Source organism: Cavenderia fasciculata (assembly GCF_000203815.1).
Source record: "Cavenderia fasciculata unplaced genomic scaffold Scf_Dfasci-F-a-25c12.r2-5, whole genome shotgun sequence".
NCBI classification, from domain to species: Eukaryota; Evosea; class Eumycetozoa; order Acytosteliales; family Cavenderiaceae; genus Cavenderia; species Cavenderia fasciculata.
Genome location: NW_004457729.1, coordinates 2,594,435 through 2,612,994, shown reverse-complemented (window position 1 = coordinate 2,612,994; position 18,560 = coordinate 2,594,435). Strand labels below are relative to the sequence as shown.

General features: G+C 31.5%; 7 protein-coding genes across 7 annotated transcripts; 3 read left to right on the top strand and 4 right to left on the bottom strand.

The window, feature by feature from the left end:
• Positions 1–391: 391 nt before the first annotated feature.
• On the bottom strand, positions 392–3,561 carry gacL (RhoGAP domain-containing protein; the record flags this gene model as incomplete). Its single annotated transcript, XM_004359291.1, has 5 exons — positions 392–932; positions 1,443–1,588; positions 1,703–2,056; positions 2,158–2,496; positions 3,385–3,561. The coding sequence occupies 5 exons, from the start codon at positions 3,559–3,561 to the stop codon at positions 392–394; spliced, it is 1,557 nt and encodes a 518-aa protein (XP_004359348.1).
• Positions 3,562–3,965: 404 nt separating this feature from the next.
• DFA_01383 (uncharacterized protein) lies at positions 3,966–6,868 on the top strand (the record flags this gene model as incomplete). Its single annotated transcript, XM_004359290.1, has 6 exons — positions 3,966–4,140; positions 4,211–5,024; positions 5,109–5,497; positions 5,583–5,723; positions 5,812–6,686; positions 6,782–6,868. The coding sequence occupies 6 exons, from the start codon at positions 3,966–3,968 to the stop codon at positions 6,866–6,868; spliced, it is 2,481 nt and encodes an 826-aa protein (XP_004359347.1).
• Positions 6,869–6,919: 51 nt separating this feature from the next.
• Positions 6,920–7,253, bottom strand: DFA_01382 (uncharacterized protein; the record flags this gene model as incomplete). The annotated part of the gene is made up of 2 exons (XM_004359289.1): positions 6,920–7,083; positions 7,181–7,253. 2 exons carry the CDS (start codon positions 7,251–7,253, stop codon positions 6,920–6,922), a joined length of 237 nt encoding a protein of 78 aa, XP_004359346.1.
• An 861-nt stretch (positions 7,254–8,114) lies between these two features.
• pus3 (tRNA pseudouridylate synthase) lies at positions 8,115–9,968 on the bottom strand (the record flags this gene model as incomplete). The annotated part of the gene is made up of 5 exons (XM_004359288.1): positions 8,115–8,356; positions 8,451–8,609; positions 8,701–8,824; positions 8,889–9,474; positions 9,547–9,968. 5 exons carry the CDS (start codon positions 9,966–9,968, stop codon positions 8,115–8,117), a joined length of 1,533 nt encoding a protein of 510 aa, XP_004359345.1.
• Positions 9,969–10,107: 139 nt separating this feature from the next.
• Positions 10,108–11,650, top strand: DFA_01380 (uncharacterized protein; the record flags this gene model as incomplete). The annotated part of the gene is made up of 3 exons (XM_004359287.1): positions 10,108–10,723; positions 10,801–10,915; positions 10,975–11,650. The coding sequence occupies 3 exons, from the start codon at positions 10,108–10,110 to the stop codon at positions 11,648–11,650; spliced, it is 1,407 nt and encodes a 468-aa protein (XP_004359344.1).
• A 103-nt stretch (positions 11,651–11,753) lies between these two features.
• On the bottom strand, positions 11,754–12,913 carry DFA_01379 (uncharacterized protein; the record flags this gene model as incomplete). The annotated part of the gene is made up of 2 exons (XM_004359286.1): positions 11,754–12,308; positions 12,392–12,913. 2 exons carry the CDS (start codon positions 12,911–12,913, stop codon positions 11,754–11,756), a joined length of 1,077 nt encoding a protein of 358 aa, XP_004359343.1.
• A 67-nt stretch (positions 12,914–12,980) lies between these two features.
• Positions 12,981–18,302, top strand: grlP (G-protein-coupled receptor family 3 protein 15; the record flags this gene model as incomplete). The annotated part of the gene is made up of 12 exons (XM_004359285.1): positions 12,981–12,986; positions 13,825–14,041; positions 14,109–14,438; positions 14,554–14,724; positions 14,789–15,019; positions 15,103–15,277; positions 15,339–15,589; positions 15,682–15,989; positions 16,068–16,632; positions 16,717–17,017; positions 17,077–17,386; positions 17,466–18,302. 12 exons carry the CDS (start codon positions 12,981–12,983, stop codon positions 18,300–18,302), a joined length of 3,702 nt encoding a protein of 1,233 aa, XP_004359342.1.
• Positions 18,303–18,560: the final 258 nt, after the last annotated feature.

The window sequence follows — 18,560 nt, the reverse complement described above, 5'->3', positions numbered from 1 at the left end:
ATACCTATCTATCTATATGTTCAGTGTCTTATACAAATAAAGAATGTTATGATTGTTTTGAATTTTTTTGAACTTCAACTGCGCAGAACCTTGGAGTAAGTTAGATTTATAATAATTTAATTTGATTTTATTTATTTGCAAGTTTGATTTGGTGGTGTAGAAGGAGGAGGGGAGGGATGGAATTAATTAATTAATTAATTAATTGTCGACAGGTTGGTTTAATTTTGGTTAGTTGGTTTTGAGTTGGTTGAGATTGGGATTGCGATTGGGATGGGAGTGGATTGGGATGGTTAGTTATTGATTAAAATTAATTTAATTTTAAATGACTATTATTACATTATTAATTGTTATTATGTTATTTTGCTATTTGTTTGTTTGTTATTATTTTAGTTTAACCTCTAGAAGAAAAACCTTGACCAACAACTCTAATACCAGATCTATTATTACCAATTGGTTTTTTACTTGTATTCCATTTACTTTCTTTCTTTTGATAGATGGATATGGATTGATCAAAACTACCAAACCATATAAAGGGTTCGGCTGGGTTCTTGAAATTGGGTACTTCGAGAATCGATGCAATCGCATCGGCATTGTTACCCTTTTGTTCAAATGTGACCTCTCTGGCCTTTGGATCCCATCCTCTGACGACAATATCCCACGTTGAAGACCATATCTCCTTGCCAATCGATGTCAGCGCAAACAACTTGTCCCATCCACCATTATTGATCTTGTGGACAATCTTGAATGTGGCTGCATTGATGATTTGGATGGTACCTTCGTCACCGCCAATCCAAACGGTTTCTTGGTCGTCTGAATCAACCATCGCAGCCATACGCTTGGGTCGCTTCTCTTGAATCTCCATGGTATGCAAGATCTCTTTGGTCTTGCTGTCCCAGATGTAGACAGTCTTGTCGCTTGAGCAACCCCAGATTCTGTTGTTGCCCACTCGACACAATGCCAAGATGTAGAGACCCTGGTTAAAGAGGTCGGTGCCAATCGGCTTGATGGGCTGGTCGCTGGCGACTGTGGGGATGTCAGAGAGCGGGTAACTGCTCATCACCTGGTTGCCCGACACCCAGATATCGCGGTTCTGCGACTCGCACAATGCAAACGACTCACCCTGTGCCTCTCCAATCAACTTTCCATTGACATCCCATATAGCTACATTGGTCGACGACGCCACCCAAATAGTATCATTGGATGCTGTAATCATCTGGTATATAACACCACCCTTGTGCACAGAAAACTCTGTCAGCACTTCAAGTGTCTGAGAATCCCACACCTTTGCAACACCGACCGTGTCCAAACTAACCACCTTTTTGTCGCCGTCCATGAGTGACAGCCACTGCACCGACTTTTTGTGTCCCAATATCTTTTGGTGCAGTGCCAGTCTGTTATTTGTCGATGTTCCAAACTGCACATCTCCACAATACTCTTCAAACAATTCAGCATAATTGACTATAAATGTTTCTGTCAAAAAGTTAACCTTTTCACTCGTCGATTGTAAAGAGTTTATATCCAATTGTCCAGTTTCCTTTTTCCAAAATAAATTTGGTCCAAATACTCTACTCAAATTTGAATAATTCATCTATAACCAATTTAAATATAAACAAAAATATTAATCATTACATTTCAATCATATAATATTATATATATATATATATAGTATATTATTATATATATATCTATGTTTTGTACATACCAAATTTAAATGAGAATTTCTAGCAACAAAAGTTAAAAAGTAAATAGTGAATTGTAATAATAGACGATTGTTGAGTGGAAGCATGGCAACCGTCTTTTTAAGTATTTCAAGTGATTCACCTCTATTGATATGATCGGAAGCTGCAAGAAAGGCATCGTATAAATCGTTGGTGCAAAGTGGTTCGGGTAATTCTCTTAGGAATTGTTTCACCAAATTTGATATGACATGTGGATTATCCTCTTTGCTTAGATTATGTTCACCTTTATCCAATAATGCCTTTTTAGCTTGTACCTCTGCTTGTGATCCACTTATACGAAATAATCCTTCAACTCCAAGTGAATAAATGAATAAATGCTAAAAAATAAAGAGAGAGAGAGGAGAAAGAGAGAGAACATAAATAAGTAAATTGTTGATTGAAACAAATTTGTTGACATTGTCATATGACTTTTAATTACCTTTAAAGCTTTACTAACAAATACAGGGATTCTTGGAGAATCGACCATATTCTTTTGTCGTTCGACCAAAACATCCAATGTCACACCAAATATCTTGCCATCGATGATTGCAGACCCACCATTAGACGAATGGAGTGGTTGCATACTTGCAAAGGTGTTGGTGCGTTGCAAGTGCAAAGATGACAGAGACTTTAGAGATGATGTGCTGCCAAATGAAGGCATTGCTATTTTCTTGGCTAGATTCATCGATCCTCCTAAAACAATATCCGAAGATTTGTCTGGCTTTTCTGGTTTCTCTTTATCTTTACTATCTTTATTGTTTTCTTTATTAATCTTTGTCTAAATATAAAGGATTAGGATAGGATAAAAAGAGTAGGGTAAGCAAAACAAGTTTCCAAATCGTTGTTATTGATGGATGGATGGATGGATGATATTTGGTTGGAAATTAGATATATTAATATTAATGATGATTGATTTTGACGATGTTGATGATGGATGTTATTATTATTTGGGTTCGGAGTTGGTATTGATGATGATGATGATGATGATAATTGGTAGAAAAGGTAATTAATATAATATATATTAATACTTGGTTGGTGTTGTTGCGTTTTGATTATTGTTGTTGTTGTGTTCAACTACAATAACAATATATGTTTTGGGTTCTTGTGTTGTGGATGATGGATGGATGGATGTGTGTATGTATGTTTAAACTTTAAACCTTTTTCTTCTTTCCTATTCTGCTATTGTTGTTGTTGTTGTTGTTGGTAGCTTTACTTTGGTTGCTGATGTCGATGATACCAATCCAAACCAAAACACAACTACCACTACCACCACCTACTACATCATGATGATTGATTTTAAAAGTAAATGTTTCCTACTACTACTTCTTGTTGTTTGCTGTTGTTGTTGTTGTTGTTGCTGTTGTCAATCACAACAAACCACCACTACCTACACCCACTCATTCATTCATTCCAACTTTTAACATTGCACCCACACCCCTCCATATACACCACGATTGCTTGACTGACCAACCACCACTACCACTACCACTCACACCGATATCTTTTTTCAAACACCTCTCCTCACCTCAGGTGTTGTCAACAATTAAGTAACAACACAAGAATGAAGAATAAACAAAGAGTAATGAATTATTGATTATGATGGTTGAATGAATGAATGTGATCTATCTATATAGATATCTCTGTCTTTCTATCCTATTTATCTTACATTTAACTTTTGAATGAGTGGTTTTAAATTCTCTACAGTTCCTTCTATTCCTTTCTCAAACGTCTGTCCATTGCTCTCTACAACCAACTTTAACTTGATTCTTTGTTGCTTTGGTGATGCACCAAGAGAAGAGGATGAAGATGAGCTGCATAAACTAAGGAATTGATCGATATCCATTGTATGTATATGTTTAGAGGAGGTAGAGATAGATAGATAGATAGACTCTTCTACTAATCTACTTGTAAACTATGATTCTACTATACTTTATGATGAATATATAAATTACTACGATGTTATAAATCTATCTATGTATAAATATATCTATCTATCTATCTGTGTGGTAAGTATTGATTGATTGATTGATTTCTTTATGAAAACACTGGCTTTTTGTTTTTTATGACAAACCCCAAATTTTGAGTTGTTTGAAAGAATAACCACCAAGATGCATACAATGATGACAGTGGCGGACTTCTATTATTAGATTGAAGTGCAACCTACCCTTTTTCTCTCTTTCATTCCTTCTCAACAACGAACGAGTGCAACTAACTAACTACGAGGTATCATTCAATCAACGCACACACATGATGTTGAATGATTCATCTAAAGATGTAACTGACAACATCACAAACACAGACGATCATAAGGAGAACAACAACACTAGTCATGATGATGAACGAGTGCTTCCACCACATCAAATAGACAACGAAATCAATGATGTCATCTTTGAGAATTCACCTTTGGATCAATACTTGCAATGTAAGAGGTTTGAATAAGTAGTATCAAACAAACAAACAAACAAACATACTAATGGTCGTTCTTAAAATAGCATTACTAGAACAATCTTTATTGGATGATACACATACAGACTTGCGAGGTGACCTAATCAATTTCGAACAAATGGTACAGGATAATCAACTACAAGTAGACAATCAAGAGCAAGAAGAAACATCAGATGATGTTGGTACCAATAACGATAAAGATACAACAACAACTACAACGATAATGATAAACGTTGAAAAGTATAACAACACAGAGATTGATATGATGTGTATCTATCGGGACATGGTATCAAAGATATGGAATGGTGAAATGCTTCATCCATTGGAATCACCCTTTGAAAATATATCATTGATTTCCAACAACAACAACAATAACAACAACAATAACAATAACAATAATAACAACAATTCACTGTCTCAAGTATCATCTCTACTTCCACCACTCTACATTCCAATCGATAGTGATATGGTTACAAGTGAGTTTTATAAAGTTGATTACAACTCTATATGGAAATTCATTCAATATCGTTTATCACAAATCAAAAATAGAATGCGTGGGCAGGACAGTAACATGACCAGGTTAGGAGTTATTACTATTTTAATCTTTATCATATCTTTTCTTCTGGTTGGATCATCGTTTGGTTACATTTTAACAACATTACTTGTCTCATTGGTTATAATACTGTCATATGATATATATCAACAAGGTGTTGTTGGAACCAATATCATGTTAAAAGGTTCAAAGAAATCAATTACTCTAATCGATCAGATTATTACCAATTCAACTAAGCACTTTGATTCCATTTCAAGTTCCATTCAATTAATTCGTGAAATTGAATTAATTTCAAAAGGTTATAGATTGTATGTAAACCCAAACATATTAATATTTAATGTTAATTATACATATTAATATCATATTTCATTTATATATATATATATTTATAGTTCATCACCATTAATACCAATAGAAAGATTAGAGAATGAATCAAAATCACAAAAGTCAATAGTAATTAGAGCATCTGTTGTATCATCAATTAGAAAATCAACCAATTTAGTGCAAACTATTATAGATGATATGGTATCGAAAAGTAGTTATCTCCAAACCAATGGAAACCATTTATTTTTAAAGATTGATATTCCAGATTTATTTCAAGTGATTGATAGTAGTGACACCAATGGTGATGATGATCAAACTAGAGATATCAATATATCAATATTGGATATTAAAACAATGTTTCATCACTACCAAATCACTATATCTAATTTATTTACTATTTTAATTTTGGAATCTTCAAATATTTATAATATTCAATATTTATTAAATCATTCAATTGGTATGTCCCTCATCCATCATCATAGTTATAGTTGAAATGAATATTAATATTAATATTATTCAAATATATATTTACTTTTATTTAGGAAACCAACTTTATGATTCAATTTACAGGATTAAAGAATTTAATTCATTTATTAATTTAAAATTTGAACAATTAAATCAAACTATCAAGATTGAATTGGCAACACTTAAAAATACGCTATCAAATGAAATTTGGGAGAATAGTAAGTGTAGATAGATTCATTAAATGATTATTATTATTCTTCTTTTAAATCCAACTAATTTATTCTTTTTTAATGTATTTATTTTTAGAAATACCAAAGAGAATAGTATTAAATAGACCAAAAAGATCGATGATACAATCTCTACTTTATTCAAATGATCAAATTACAAACTCTTTAAATAATATTATCAATCCGTCTCTGTCAAGATTAAATGATAAACTTTTACCTATGAGTCAAAGAAGAAATAGTAATGGTACAACTGATGATGGCGATAATATGGATATTGTAGATGACAATCAAATATCAATGTCTGATATCGTTTCATTGGATGATATGGTATCTGATTTTATGGTTATCAAGGAGGAGTTGACAAACTCACTTCATCATTGGGAAATGTCACATCGATCATTTGTTAAAATCCTGCGCGCCATTCCAATCGATGGTAATCTTCCCGAGTTGGGCGAAGATGATGCTAAGGAAAGAGTGGTCAAACTATTAAATATTCTTAGAGGTAATAGTAATGATCGAGAAGAATCGCCAATCAATGAAAAGGATCAATCATCATCTGATCAACACCTATTTGATACAACTCAAGAGGAAGATGAAAGAATATTCGAAGCATCAGGTGAAAAAGATGATTTTGATTTATTATTACAAGATCCAAAACTAAATCAACAAGAAACAACACCAACTACCAATATCAATATAGAAGATACAGCATCAATACTTCTTACTCCACCTCTTCCTCCTCCTCCACCACCACCTCCAATGGGATTGCCAAGGAAAAATCCACCTGCAAAGCGTACAGTTTATGATCCATTATATATTGCAAAACAAAACAAATTACAACAACAAGAGACTACTATGGCTGCTAAACAAGAAGAAGAAGTGGAAAAACAAACAATAGACAACAAGACTAAACCCAAAAAGAAACATCAAACATTGGATTATTATAGAAAAGAGGTAAGTATTATTATTATTATATCTATTTTTTGTTAAAAAAAAAGAAAGAGGTTTATTATTATTATTATTTATTAATCTATTTACATTCTATTTAGACTCCTCCATCAGAATTTACAGTTATAAGTGAATTAAGAACAGTTTTGGATATTCTTAAAACAAATAAAGAAGCCAAGAAAAAATAGTGGTTTCGAGAGGGGATTGGTTGTTGTAGAGGTCAGTCAGTAGACGACGATTTACTTTGATCCTTTACAGAATCTAAGTCCAACAGTATCTCTTGCACAAATAGCACCTTCTTCACAAAGTACTGTTCCACAAATATATTTACATTTGCCTTCATGGCATTTATATCCTCTTTTACATTTTACAGAGTCACACGAATGGTCGGTGTGGAATACATCTACATTTCAATCAAATACATATGTGGTCAGTACATAGATTCCAAATTTGATAGGTGAGTCATTCTGTCACAGTTTAATCCAGTATGTCTCACTTACCATTTGCACTAACAGACAATACTGATGATAAAACTAAAAGAGCAAGCAAGAATAGACAAATTAATTTAGACATTATTATTATTATTGTATTATGGAGTTATTATTATTATTATTAATATATTGTTAAAAGAGAAATATATGTATATTTAATTAATGGACTGTGGATGATGATGTCGTATTTATATACAAAAAAGATAAGCACAAACAATAGTAAGAAGGAAGGGATTGATTGAATTATTATTCGTACTCGTACAAACAAATATTTAATTGTGTAGAAAATACTAATATTAATACTCATTGCACCTCCCAGATAACCAATCCCTCCCATATCACAGAGAGAATACATCTGTTGTTGTCGATCAATACCACCCATGCCATGTGACTGATAATTATCCTAAGGAAACAACGATCGCACATACACACATACGCACACACCAACCACTTGACTTGCTTTATTTAATATTTGGCAAATTTGGGAATTGGTTGTCATCAACACAGAAAGATAACATGGGAGCACTGCGACAACTTACTGTAAGATTAATTAATGGTATTAGATTTCCATTCCGTGATGATCATCATCCATCCTACAAATCCATCCTTATTTAACATTGTCATCCCTAGAAAGAAAGAAGTAAATTTTCCACAATCTCCACTCTCTCTATCTCTCTCGCTAACCCACCCCACTCACATACACCATCCAATTAAATGGCTCATAGGAGAGAGTGTGCAAGTAAACAGTTGTATAAAGAATATCTGCTTTTTCGTACATATATATATATCAACCACCAATTGCATCACCACCATCAACACAGTTTCCCCACACATACACACACGATTACTTTTTTTTGAATATCCAATCACAGCTCGAAATGGTTGAGAATGTCAATACCAAAATTAGATGTATATATGTCCTTTATTATTATTACTATTATTATTATTTACTAAAGTTGATAACCAGTGAAGGATCAGAGGTAGTAGTTGTCGATATGGTACTATTTGTAGATAAAGAAGAAGAAGAAGTGTCGGAGTTATCCACGACAGCAGTAGAAGCAGTGGTGGTTTCACCAAATTTACTTAGATACAATTTCTTTCGTTTTGGATCTAGATTATTAATCTTTTGATCCAAACTAATGTCCTCTCCCTTTCCTTTTTTGTTTGTACAATTCTGTTGTTGTTCTAAAAATAGAAGAAATGGGAGTTAGTTTAGTTAAATTTAATCCATATCCCTACTTTGAATTTAATAAAAAAAGCAGTAGAAATAAATACAAACCATTTGAATTTGAATTTGAATTGGTATTGGGATTGGTCGATTCAATCGTAAATGTTTTGATTTCCTTTAGACTATTGATCATCAAAGATGAAACTGCTGCTTTGATATAATGATCATTCCAAACATTAAACATTGATGATATTAATTTTTGATGTGAATCTATAGATCAATCATGATTGATTGGAAAAAAAGGAAATATTAGCCAAAAAACTTATAATTAATTTTCTTGGTTTCATCCATCATTACTTACCATTTTCATAAATAAATTCCAAATCTTCATAACCACAATCATATAATACTAATGGTATTTCTGATGCCATCTCATAAGATGGTTTTGCAATTGCAGATGAAGTATCTAATAAATCTTTGATAATCTAAAAAATAATTAAATTAATATTATTTCCCAAATTTGTTAATCAATTCCAACTCGCTACATACAGTTGTTGGGAATTTCTTTTGACCAATTAATAATAACATTGCCATCATACATCTAATTTGATGCCATAGAAAAGCATATCCGCAAATGGTTGCTTCGTATAATCCACCCGATTGGAATTGACCAACTGGAACGGGAGCAATGTCAAACGATAGAATGACACGTGTAAATGATTTGACAGCTTCCAAATCAATCTTGCAAAAGTTTGAGAAATCGTGACTACCAAGAAAGTGGTTTCCTGCCTCTTTCATCGCCTCTATATCAAGACCTGCTGGGTTAAAGTAGTACTTGTAGGTTCTATACAAAGTACTGAATCTTGCATTAAAGTGGAATGGTACTGGTGTCCATGCCAATACTCTAATATATGGTGGTAATACACCATTTAACATTCTAACATATGGATATTCAATTGGTGTGACATGATTATTATTCTTTTTGTTGTTGTTCTTATTCTTTTGTTGTTGATTTTTGTTGTCATCATCAGGAATGACAGGTGGAATGATTCCATCACCTTGTTTTAAATTTGATCTAACATATAATGATATAACTTGTCCAAATGCAGATACTCCTTTATCTGTTCTACCTGATCTAATTAATAAATAATAAAGATCAATATCAAATATCTAATTTAGTCCATAAGAGATACTATATAGTACATACTTTGTATAATTACATTCTTTAATATCTCTAATTAAACAAGTCTTTTGTAAAGCACTAAATAAGTGACCTTCAATAGTCTCTTCAGTACATTGTTGAGCAGCGAAACCATGATAATGCCATCCCAAGTATGCAACTTTGAGTGCAACAAATCGTCTAGAGAATCTATCAAAGTCCAACTCTGTTGCTTTTCTCTTTGATTTCTTGTCCTTTTTCTTATTTGTTGTTGGTTTATTTTGTGTTGATGTTGTTGAAGTAGTCGTTTGTTTACCATTTGATTGTTGTTGATTCTTCTTTAAAATAATCTCTATCAACTCCTCTTTTGATAATGAATTCAAATAGGTTTCCTCATTTGGTTGTTGTTGTTGTTGTTGTTGATTGTTGTTATTATCAACATTCATCTTATCTTCTTCTTTGACTTGCATGAATGAAGATTAATTTATTGATCGACACTGTTTCGAGTAAAAAGACCAGTACTCAGCAATACTTATTCGTTTTTTCATTCTTTCGATTTTACATTATTATTATTGTATTAATAGAGATAATAATATTACCCACATCATGATGAATAGAAAGTTAATATCACAATCATCATCATGGATGTCAACAATGATGTGTAATCATTGTATTAAGAATACAACAACTATGATGACTATGTATAATGGTGGTGCTACTTCGATGAAGATGATAGGCACTAGATACATGTCTATCATATCTAAAAGAGGTGGTAATACAGGATCAATGTCAAGTGGGATGGATGCAAGACCATCATCAAAGCTTAGATACGAGATTCAAGCCAAACAAAACAAGTTGGATCAAGCTTCAAAAATGTTGGATTCACTTAGCAGACAACAACAAGATATGCTTCTCAATACAAAGAGATCTCCACTACGACTACAAGAAACAATCGATAGTTTGACATCTACACAACCAGATAAACAATATCATCTTAGACAACAACAACAACAACAACAACTATCCTCACCATTATCATATGTCAATAAGAATCTACCAACAAACAGAACAGTGACCGATATCCACCAAAGAGTACAACAACTTGAAAAACAACCAAAACCAACTAAAATCAAAGAGGCAAAGGCCCTCACCAAAGAGAATCAAGGAACCACTGAAGTCAAATATAGTGACAATGAAGAATTAATCTTTAGATTAATGATTAATGGTTTGTATTATTGACAATAATAATAATATCATAATTGATAGAATATATATATTCTAATAATATATAATTAATTGTAGAAATGGAAGTAGATAGACACTCGGATGAAAAGGTTCATGAACTGATTGTACGTTTACCAGAATACCAAGATTATAATAATGAAGTATTAAGATGTTTAAATCAAATTGATATGGAGTATGTAAAACAAAAAAAACAAACAAACTTTGTTTACTTACTTATTTATTTCTATTTAGTTATATGTCATTAGGAGATAAAGAAGATTCATGGGTAGATAATGAATATTTTGAAAAAAGAAGAAATACAGAAGTAGAAGAGATTAGAAGAAAACATTATAGAAGAGTATCGGATGCTGTTGACAAGAGATTATCAGATTTTAATATGGAGCTACAAGGTCATTTGGATGGAATCATTGATATGATTAAAAAGTATGAAGGTTTGACAGACGAAGAAATTAAAAATCATCCAGTACATGGATACCTCTACGAAGAGGATGAAGACCTACTACAACAAACCTACAATTCCAAGGATTCAGTATTGGGTAATCTAGAACAAGACACAACATCGGATGAATTCCAAATGGCACTTGAACAAACACTTGGTCTTGCACCAGGTGAAAAGGCCGATATATCCGATGTTCCAGAGGAAACTCAAATACTGTTCCATAAAGTAATGGGTACTTCATACAAAAGAAAAGAAGAAAATATTCAACATGAATTTTCAATGGAACCATTAAACTTTAATAAACCAAAAAATAACACAAAACAACAATATCAACATTTACAACAAAAGGATCAATCACAACCATCTCAGCAATCTCAACAATCTCAACAACCATCAACATTATTTAATGAAGATGAAGATTTTAATTTAAAGGATATTCTTAAAGGTATGAAAGGTGCAAATAAGTAAATAAATATTAAATGATTATTATTACAATTATATATATATATACGCTTTTATTTATTATGTTACTTTTATATTATTATTACTATTACTTTTTAAATATTGTTGTTTAATCGTCAGATGGTGGAGGAACTGAATCTTTCATTTCAGGATGAAGAGAAGGAGCTTGATTTTCAATAGAATCAATTAAATCTCGAAGTTCACTATTGACTGGTTTCATTTCAGCATCTGTCTTTTTAAGTGATTCCAAGAGTTGGTCACGTTCGTCTGGAGGTAATGTACGATAGAGAATAGATGATTTGTGAGCTGTGGCAGCACAAATAAACTCCTTGTCATTGATGAGATTGGCAATAAAGAATGCTTCATCAAATGCTTCCATTGATACGTTGAATATGACTTGATCCTTTTGTGAAATGAGTGGATTGGCCAATGACCCCATATAAATGCATAGTTTGAACAGGTTGGACTTGTTTTGTTTGATAAAACTATCACTCATTGGTGGTGCAAATGCAGGTTGACTCTTGAGCCATTGATAATGATCCCAACAAGTAACATGTAGATCCATATATGCATTACCATCATCAGTTTGAATTGAATAGATTCTATCACGATCCTTGTAAATATAATCTAATTTTTTAAGATATGATTTAACTAATGCAATCATCTAAAAATGAGAAATAAAGGTATAAATATAAATATAAATTTAAATATATCATATATAAATATACTATCATAATATTAACATACAGTTGGTATATTCTTTTCAAATCTTGTTGCTCTTTCAATAGTTTCAATTTCCTTTTCAATTTCACCAGTTCTACTGTAGATGTTGGTGAGTAACTCCAAGATACGGTTATGAGAAGACTTGTCTTTGAGTGAGAGTACAGTGTTACGAGCTTGTTCTAGTTGCGTGAGGATGGTGTGGTATTGGTCAATGTCGTCTGAAGTGTTTTCGCAAAAGAGAGCAAAGCTGTTAAACTCTAGACCCAATGCTTTGCCGTGGTCTAGACCAAGTCGACCAGACAACTCTATAATCTCGGTTGTCCATACTTTAAGTTGATGTATCTTTGCTCTTCCTTGTGAAGATACTAGTTCCGACGGTGTCAATGTCTTTAAATGGTTGCGTAATGCCAACGATTGGTTCAATAACTCTTTTACCTTTGTCTTTTCCTTTTCATACTCTTCACTATCTATTTGAATCGTTGGTGTTGCTACTGCAGCTGCTGCTGTATTTCCTTCAGCTGGCGGCGTTGTTGGTGGTTGGCTCATACTTTAATATTATAATATTGTTTTTGATAAAATCTTACAACAAAGAAAGATATATGCAAAGCACAAAATGCATGTATGAAGTTCAAAAAAAAAGTAAAAATAAAATAAAATAAAGAAATTTTTAAAAACCCAAACACAGATCATAGCCTGTGTTTCTTCCGATAAGCATTATGCCAGTCGACTGCCCCAAGAAGAAGATTTTAAAAGCTTAAACCTTCTCTGGCGATTAATGACATGTATATCACTACATCTTTAATTCTCGCGCGATGACATTATTTTTAAATCACCTCACAAAATCATTCTCAGCAGCCGTGGCTAATCCGGTCATCGATTGGAGCTCCTTTTCAATCACAATCTTTAAACCTCACCCCTTCTCTGCTATTCACTCTCCTCTCACACCTCCCTCTCCCATCTCTTCTAGAATTTGTTCTTTTATTTCCAGAAATGTATGTATTGTATAGATCGCAGAGTCTTCTCTGTCGACTTTGAATTTTGTATCTTAGTTCCGATTGATATTTGGTTAGTTACATTTATAGATATATCTATCAATGCAATAGTTGAATGTCGTAGCAAATATCAATCGGAACACAACCGGTGGTGAAACGTATCAGTCCTGATCGCACGAAACACGACGGAATACCAAGCACTGTTCTACACTCACTCTGAGGGTGTTCTAATCAGAAAAAAAAGTGGTAAGTACGAAAGTACAACACATCAACCAACGCTCATTCATCAAAACACACCAACACACACACACACACACAACAGAGAGAGAGAGAGAATGAAAAGAATGATGATCAAGTGAGTATTCATTCATTCTAAAATCTAATGGATGTATCTAAATAAAACAAAGAAAGAAAGAAAGGAAGGAAATCATATATAGCTACTACTTATAACATTGATCAATTTAGATAGATTTATCTTCCTATCGTCCGTCACCTTTATCGAAAATCGAAATGAAAATAGCAATCAATTTATTGTTTTTGATTCTACTATTTTCATTGTTACTATTGTTTACAAGTACAAGAAGAAGAAATGATGATGATGATACCTCAAATATAAATATGGTCAGTGGTCAAGGTGTATTTGATGTAGGAGAAGAAGGAATGATTGACCATGCATTTAAATGTATGTACTCTCTCCTTATTATTCCATTTTTTGGTGTGTCAATTGATTAACTTACACTTTTCTATAGATCCACATTATGATGTATTAACGATAAGATATGTTGCATTGAATGGTTCAACCAATCAAGATTGTGGATATAGTCGAGAGACACCTTGTAGATATTTAAGGACTGTTCTTGATACGACACCGCAATTGGTAGATTACAAGATAGACCATCATTCCTATCATTTTGTGTATATGGGTCCTGGTACATACGACCAACCAAGAGATTTTAATTTCCTCATTCAAAATTTAAATCTATGGATTATTGGTACTTCTATTGGACATGCATCAAGGGATCCTGGTGGAGTACTCGATCCACCGGTCATATTTGATGCTAGTAAATTAAGAGGTTCAAGTAAATATATATAAATATATACATATATATATATTCCTATTTAATTATTAAAAAGATCACAACAACCTTACTAAATCCTCTCTTTCCTTCCTTTTTATAATTAATTAATTTTTAGCAAGTTTAACATCAATATCATTTTCAAGAGTTATCATGACAGATATCCAAGTTATCAATTGTAACTTTTCAGCCATTTTGGCACGTGTCTCTGAAGTCTATATTTACAATTGTGTATTTATGAATAATGTTAATCCAATTGATGATGGTGGATCATTTCATATTAGTTTAGGTAAGTATACAAAAAATTACCAAAAAAGATAGATTAAAATTAATTCATTTTAAAATGTATTTAGGGTTTTTATATGTATATAATAGTTTATTTATGTTGAATAGAGGGACTACTGGTGGCGCCATTTATATCTATTATTCAAATTGTACAGTTCATCAGAGTAGTTTTGTTTCCAATTATGCATCACCCAACAATGGCAAAGGAGGTGTATTTTTTGGAATTGGATCAACCGTACGATTTTTTCATTCTCTTTTTGGTTACAATCTTTCACCTGCAAGTGGTGCACTAGATCTAAGTAAATATATATAAAATACAAAGAAAGAGAGAGAGATGATATATATATATATAGTTCTTTTTATTTATTTATTTATTTTTTAGATGGATTTCAAATTGGAGTTCATAAATGTTATTTTGAAGGAAATTATGCAAATATTGGAGGTGCAGTAGGAAGTTATTATATCTCTAGAACATCGATTACAAGATCAATATTCAAAGGAAATTGTGCAAATTATACAAGTGGTGCATTATTTGTATCATCTGAATCTGCTGTTAGGTAAATATTAAATCAAACATCTGATCATTTGAAACTAATCATAATTCTTCTTGTTTTTTAGGATACTATTTTGTTTATTTGATGCAAATGATGCACCAAATTCAGCAACTATTGAAAGTCATGCATCATTACCATTGTTGATAGATTACAGTCTTTTTCAAAATACGATTGGTGTATCGAATACACAAATATCAATCAATGACAATTATAGTACAATGAGAACACTTGGATGTGTATTTAAAAATTTAACTGGATCAGTACTCGAATCAAATTCTTTATCAATTATTATCATTATGAATTCAATATTTCAAAGTACACATATTTAAATTTAAAAATAATCATTGTAATAATAATAATAATAATAATAATAATATTAATGCTTTTTTTCTTTCTTTTTCTTTTAGATATAACAAGTAATGTATTATCATTTAATAACAAAGTATCGGTGGTAATAGCAGGAACTGTTTTTAAAAATAATATAGTTTCGGAAAGTGTCATTTCACTTCAACTGTCAACGGCTCTTGTTGCTTTTAATTGTGTTTTTAGTAATAATTATGGTCCTGGTGTGGTATTGCCATTCTACAATTCTCTATTTATGGCATTCAACTGTACATTTTATCAAAATGTATGTGACTATGGTACCATTTGGGCAAGATACAATTATATCATTCAATTGGATGATATTTTATTTCAAGAAAATTTAGGTAAAACTGTAAGTATACAAATAACAACATATATTCATATTTAATTTATTATTATTAATAATTCTAATTTATTTTATTGTTTAAAGAGAGGAGTATCAATTGAAGTAGATCAAACAGGATCAATGAAATTGGCACATAATACATTTTTAAATAATACAGCATCATACGGACCAGCTATATTTTTAACGACATCAAATCTTTATGTACCATTAAACAGTGAACCAGTGGTAGTAAACTGTGTTTTTATCGGGAACCGTGCCTTTCAAGTCGCATCGTTATTCTATTATCTACACAATGTAACTCAAATAATTGATTGTATCAATTGTACGACCATCAACAACACTGAAACCTTTGGAAATACAACCATGAGATCGAGCTACTATAGTTTCAACGTCTCAATGCCATATGTCATATTCCCATTTGAAAGACTCAATATATCGATACAGGTATTTGACTATTTCAACAATACATTGGTTGGTAAAACAGATCTCGCCTTCTTCTTGGTTGCATGTAGTAATGTCTATGTTCGAGGTACCACTTCATCCATTCTAGATCCAGATGGATTTGTTGATATCTCAGATCTCTACATGTCTGCATTACCAAAAGATAATTGTAGTTTAACTTTTCTATCAGTTCCAACTTCGTCTAAAAGTATGTATCCTAAATACAAGTTTATAAAAAAAATATCAAACCAACCAAAGCAACTAATTGACTCTTTTATTTTATTTTATTTAGCTGGAGCATTAATTCAAAATATAACATTTTCAAATTGTCCAAGTGGTTATAAAGTATTTACATCTTATATTTATTATTGTCTAGAATATGTGGATGAATCATCGGCAGTTAAAATTACAACTGGAATATTAAGTGGAGTATTGATCACCATTAGCATCGTATTTTTAATCATTACCATTGTCTTTAGAAAGAAAAGAGTCATTCGTTACTCTAATCCTCTTTTCCTAGTCATCACCCTTGTTGGATGTATCCTAACAATGGTTTCAAATTTATCTCAATTATTTTATGCTTCTGATTTCTTGTATGTAAATGATATATAATAATACTTATTAATAGTTAATAACTTTTATTTTTCTTTAGATGTAAATTTAGAATGATATTTTTACCAATACCAGTATTTGTTGTGGCAACATCTGTATTTGTTAAACAATTTTCAATGTGGAGATTGGTAGAAGGAGTACAATATCTTCGAGAAACTATTGTAACCAACAAGATGTTGCTCAAGTTGGGTGCATTATTGATGATCATGCCCGTCGTACTTGTTATATGTACATTTATATTTACACCAGTCTATGATTATTACGATTATGATTTCGATACCTTAAATGTTAGACATTATTGTAAATCTCCAGATTATTATATAATATTTATTATCATGTTGGTTTATATGGTAAATATATATATATTCAAAACAAACTCGACTAGTTGATTATATATTAATACTATTTTATTCCTATTTCTTTTCAAAGAGTATTGAATTATTGTTTGGTTGTTATCTTGTAGTGGTATGTAGAAGATTTAGAAATGTACCTGGAACATTTAATGAAGCTGTTTATATTGGTATCTTACTCTACAACTATGTAATTATTTTGGCGGTATCAGTGCCACTTGGATTTGCATATAATGGAGATCCTACAGCCGAACTATTAATTCGATCTGCTGCTTTGGAACTGTTTGTTACTACAACCATTACTTTAATATTCTTACCAAAATTCAACTTTTTATGGAGAAAGAATGCTATCATTTCATCGCTTCGAAAACTAATAGAAGAACAAGAGAATAGTATTCAAAAAAATAAGGAAGTTTTGACATTTTATAATTCCTATTTGGATCGGACTAAACATCCTGATGATAATGATGCAAATGTTGTAGCTGCTGTTGGTGGAGGAGATGCAAATAATAATAACAACCAAAATCAAGACCATGTTTTAACAGAATTCTCAGATACCGATTCAAATTTAAATTCAAGTTCAAATGGCCCTCAACAACCAATGGATATTAATAATTTAAATCTTGCTACAAATAATAATAATAATAATAATAATAATAATAATAATAATAATAATAATAATAATAATAATAATAATAATAATAATAATAATAATAATAATAATAATAATAATAATAATAATAATAATAATAATAATGATAATGGAAATGAAAAGAAAAAGAGAAGAAAAAAGAAAAAGAAATCAAAGACATCTACGATTAGGGATGATGATGGGGATCCCAGTTCACCTCTTGTTAGAAGAAGAACAACACAATCAGAACCATCGACTCCATTGGAAAATGATGTTTGGCGATAATAGTCTGTTAGTGGAGTACTGGATATCCAAGTTACGAAATAAAGAGATATAGAGATAGAGCGAGATAGAGAGATAGAGGGATAGAAAAAGAGAGAATCCATATCTCATATGTGTGCATTTCTCTCTCAAAGTAACTCGAATCACTATCCTCTCAAATACTTGGGATTGAAATTACGCAAATTAACCACAATAAAATTCTAACGAATGATTATTTTTAAAATCAATTTAGTTAGTTTCACACAGAGTTGCATCAAAAGT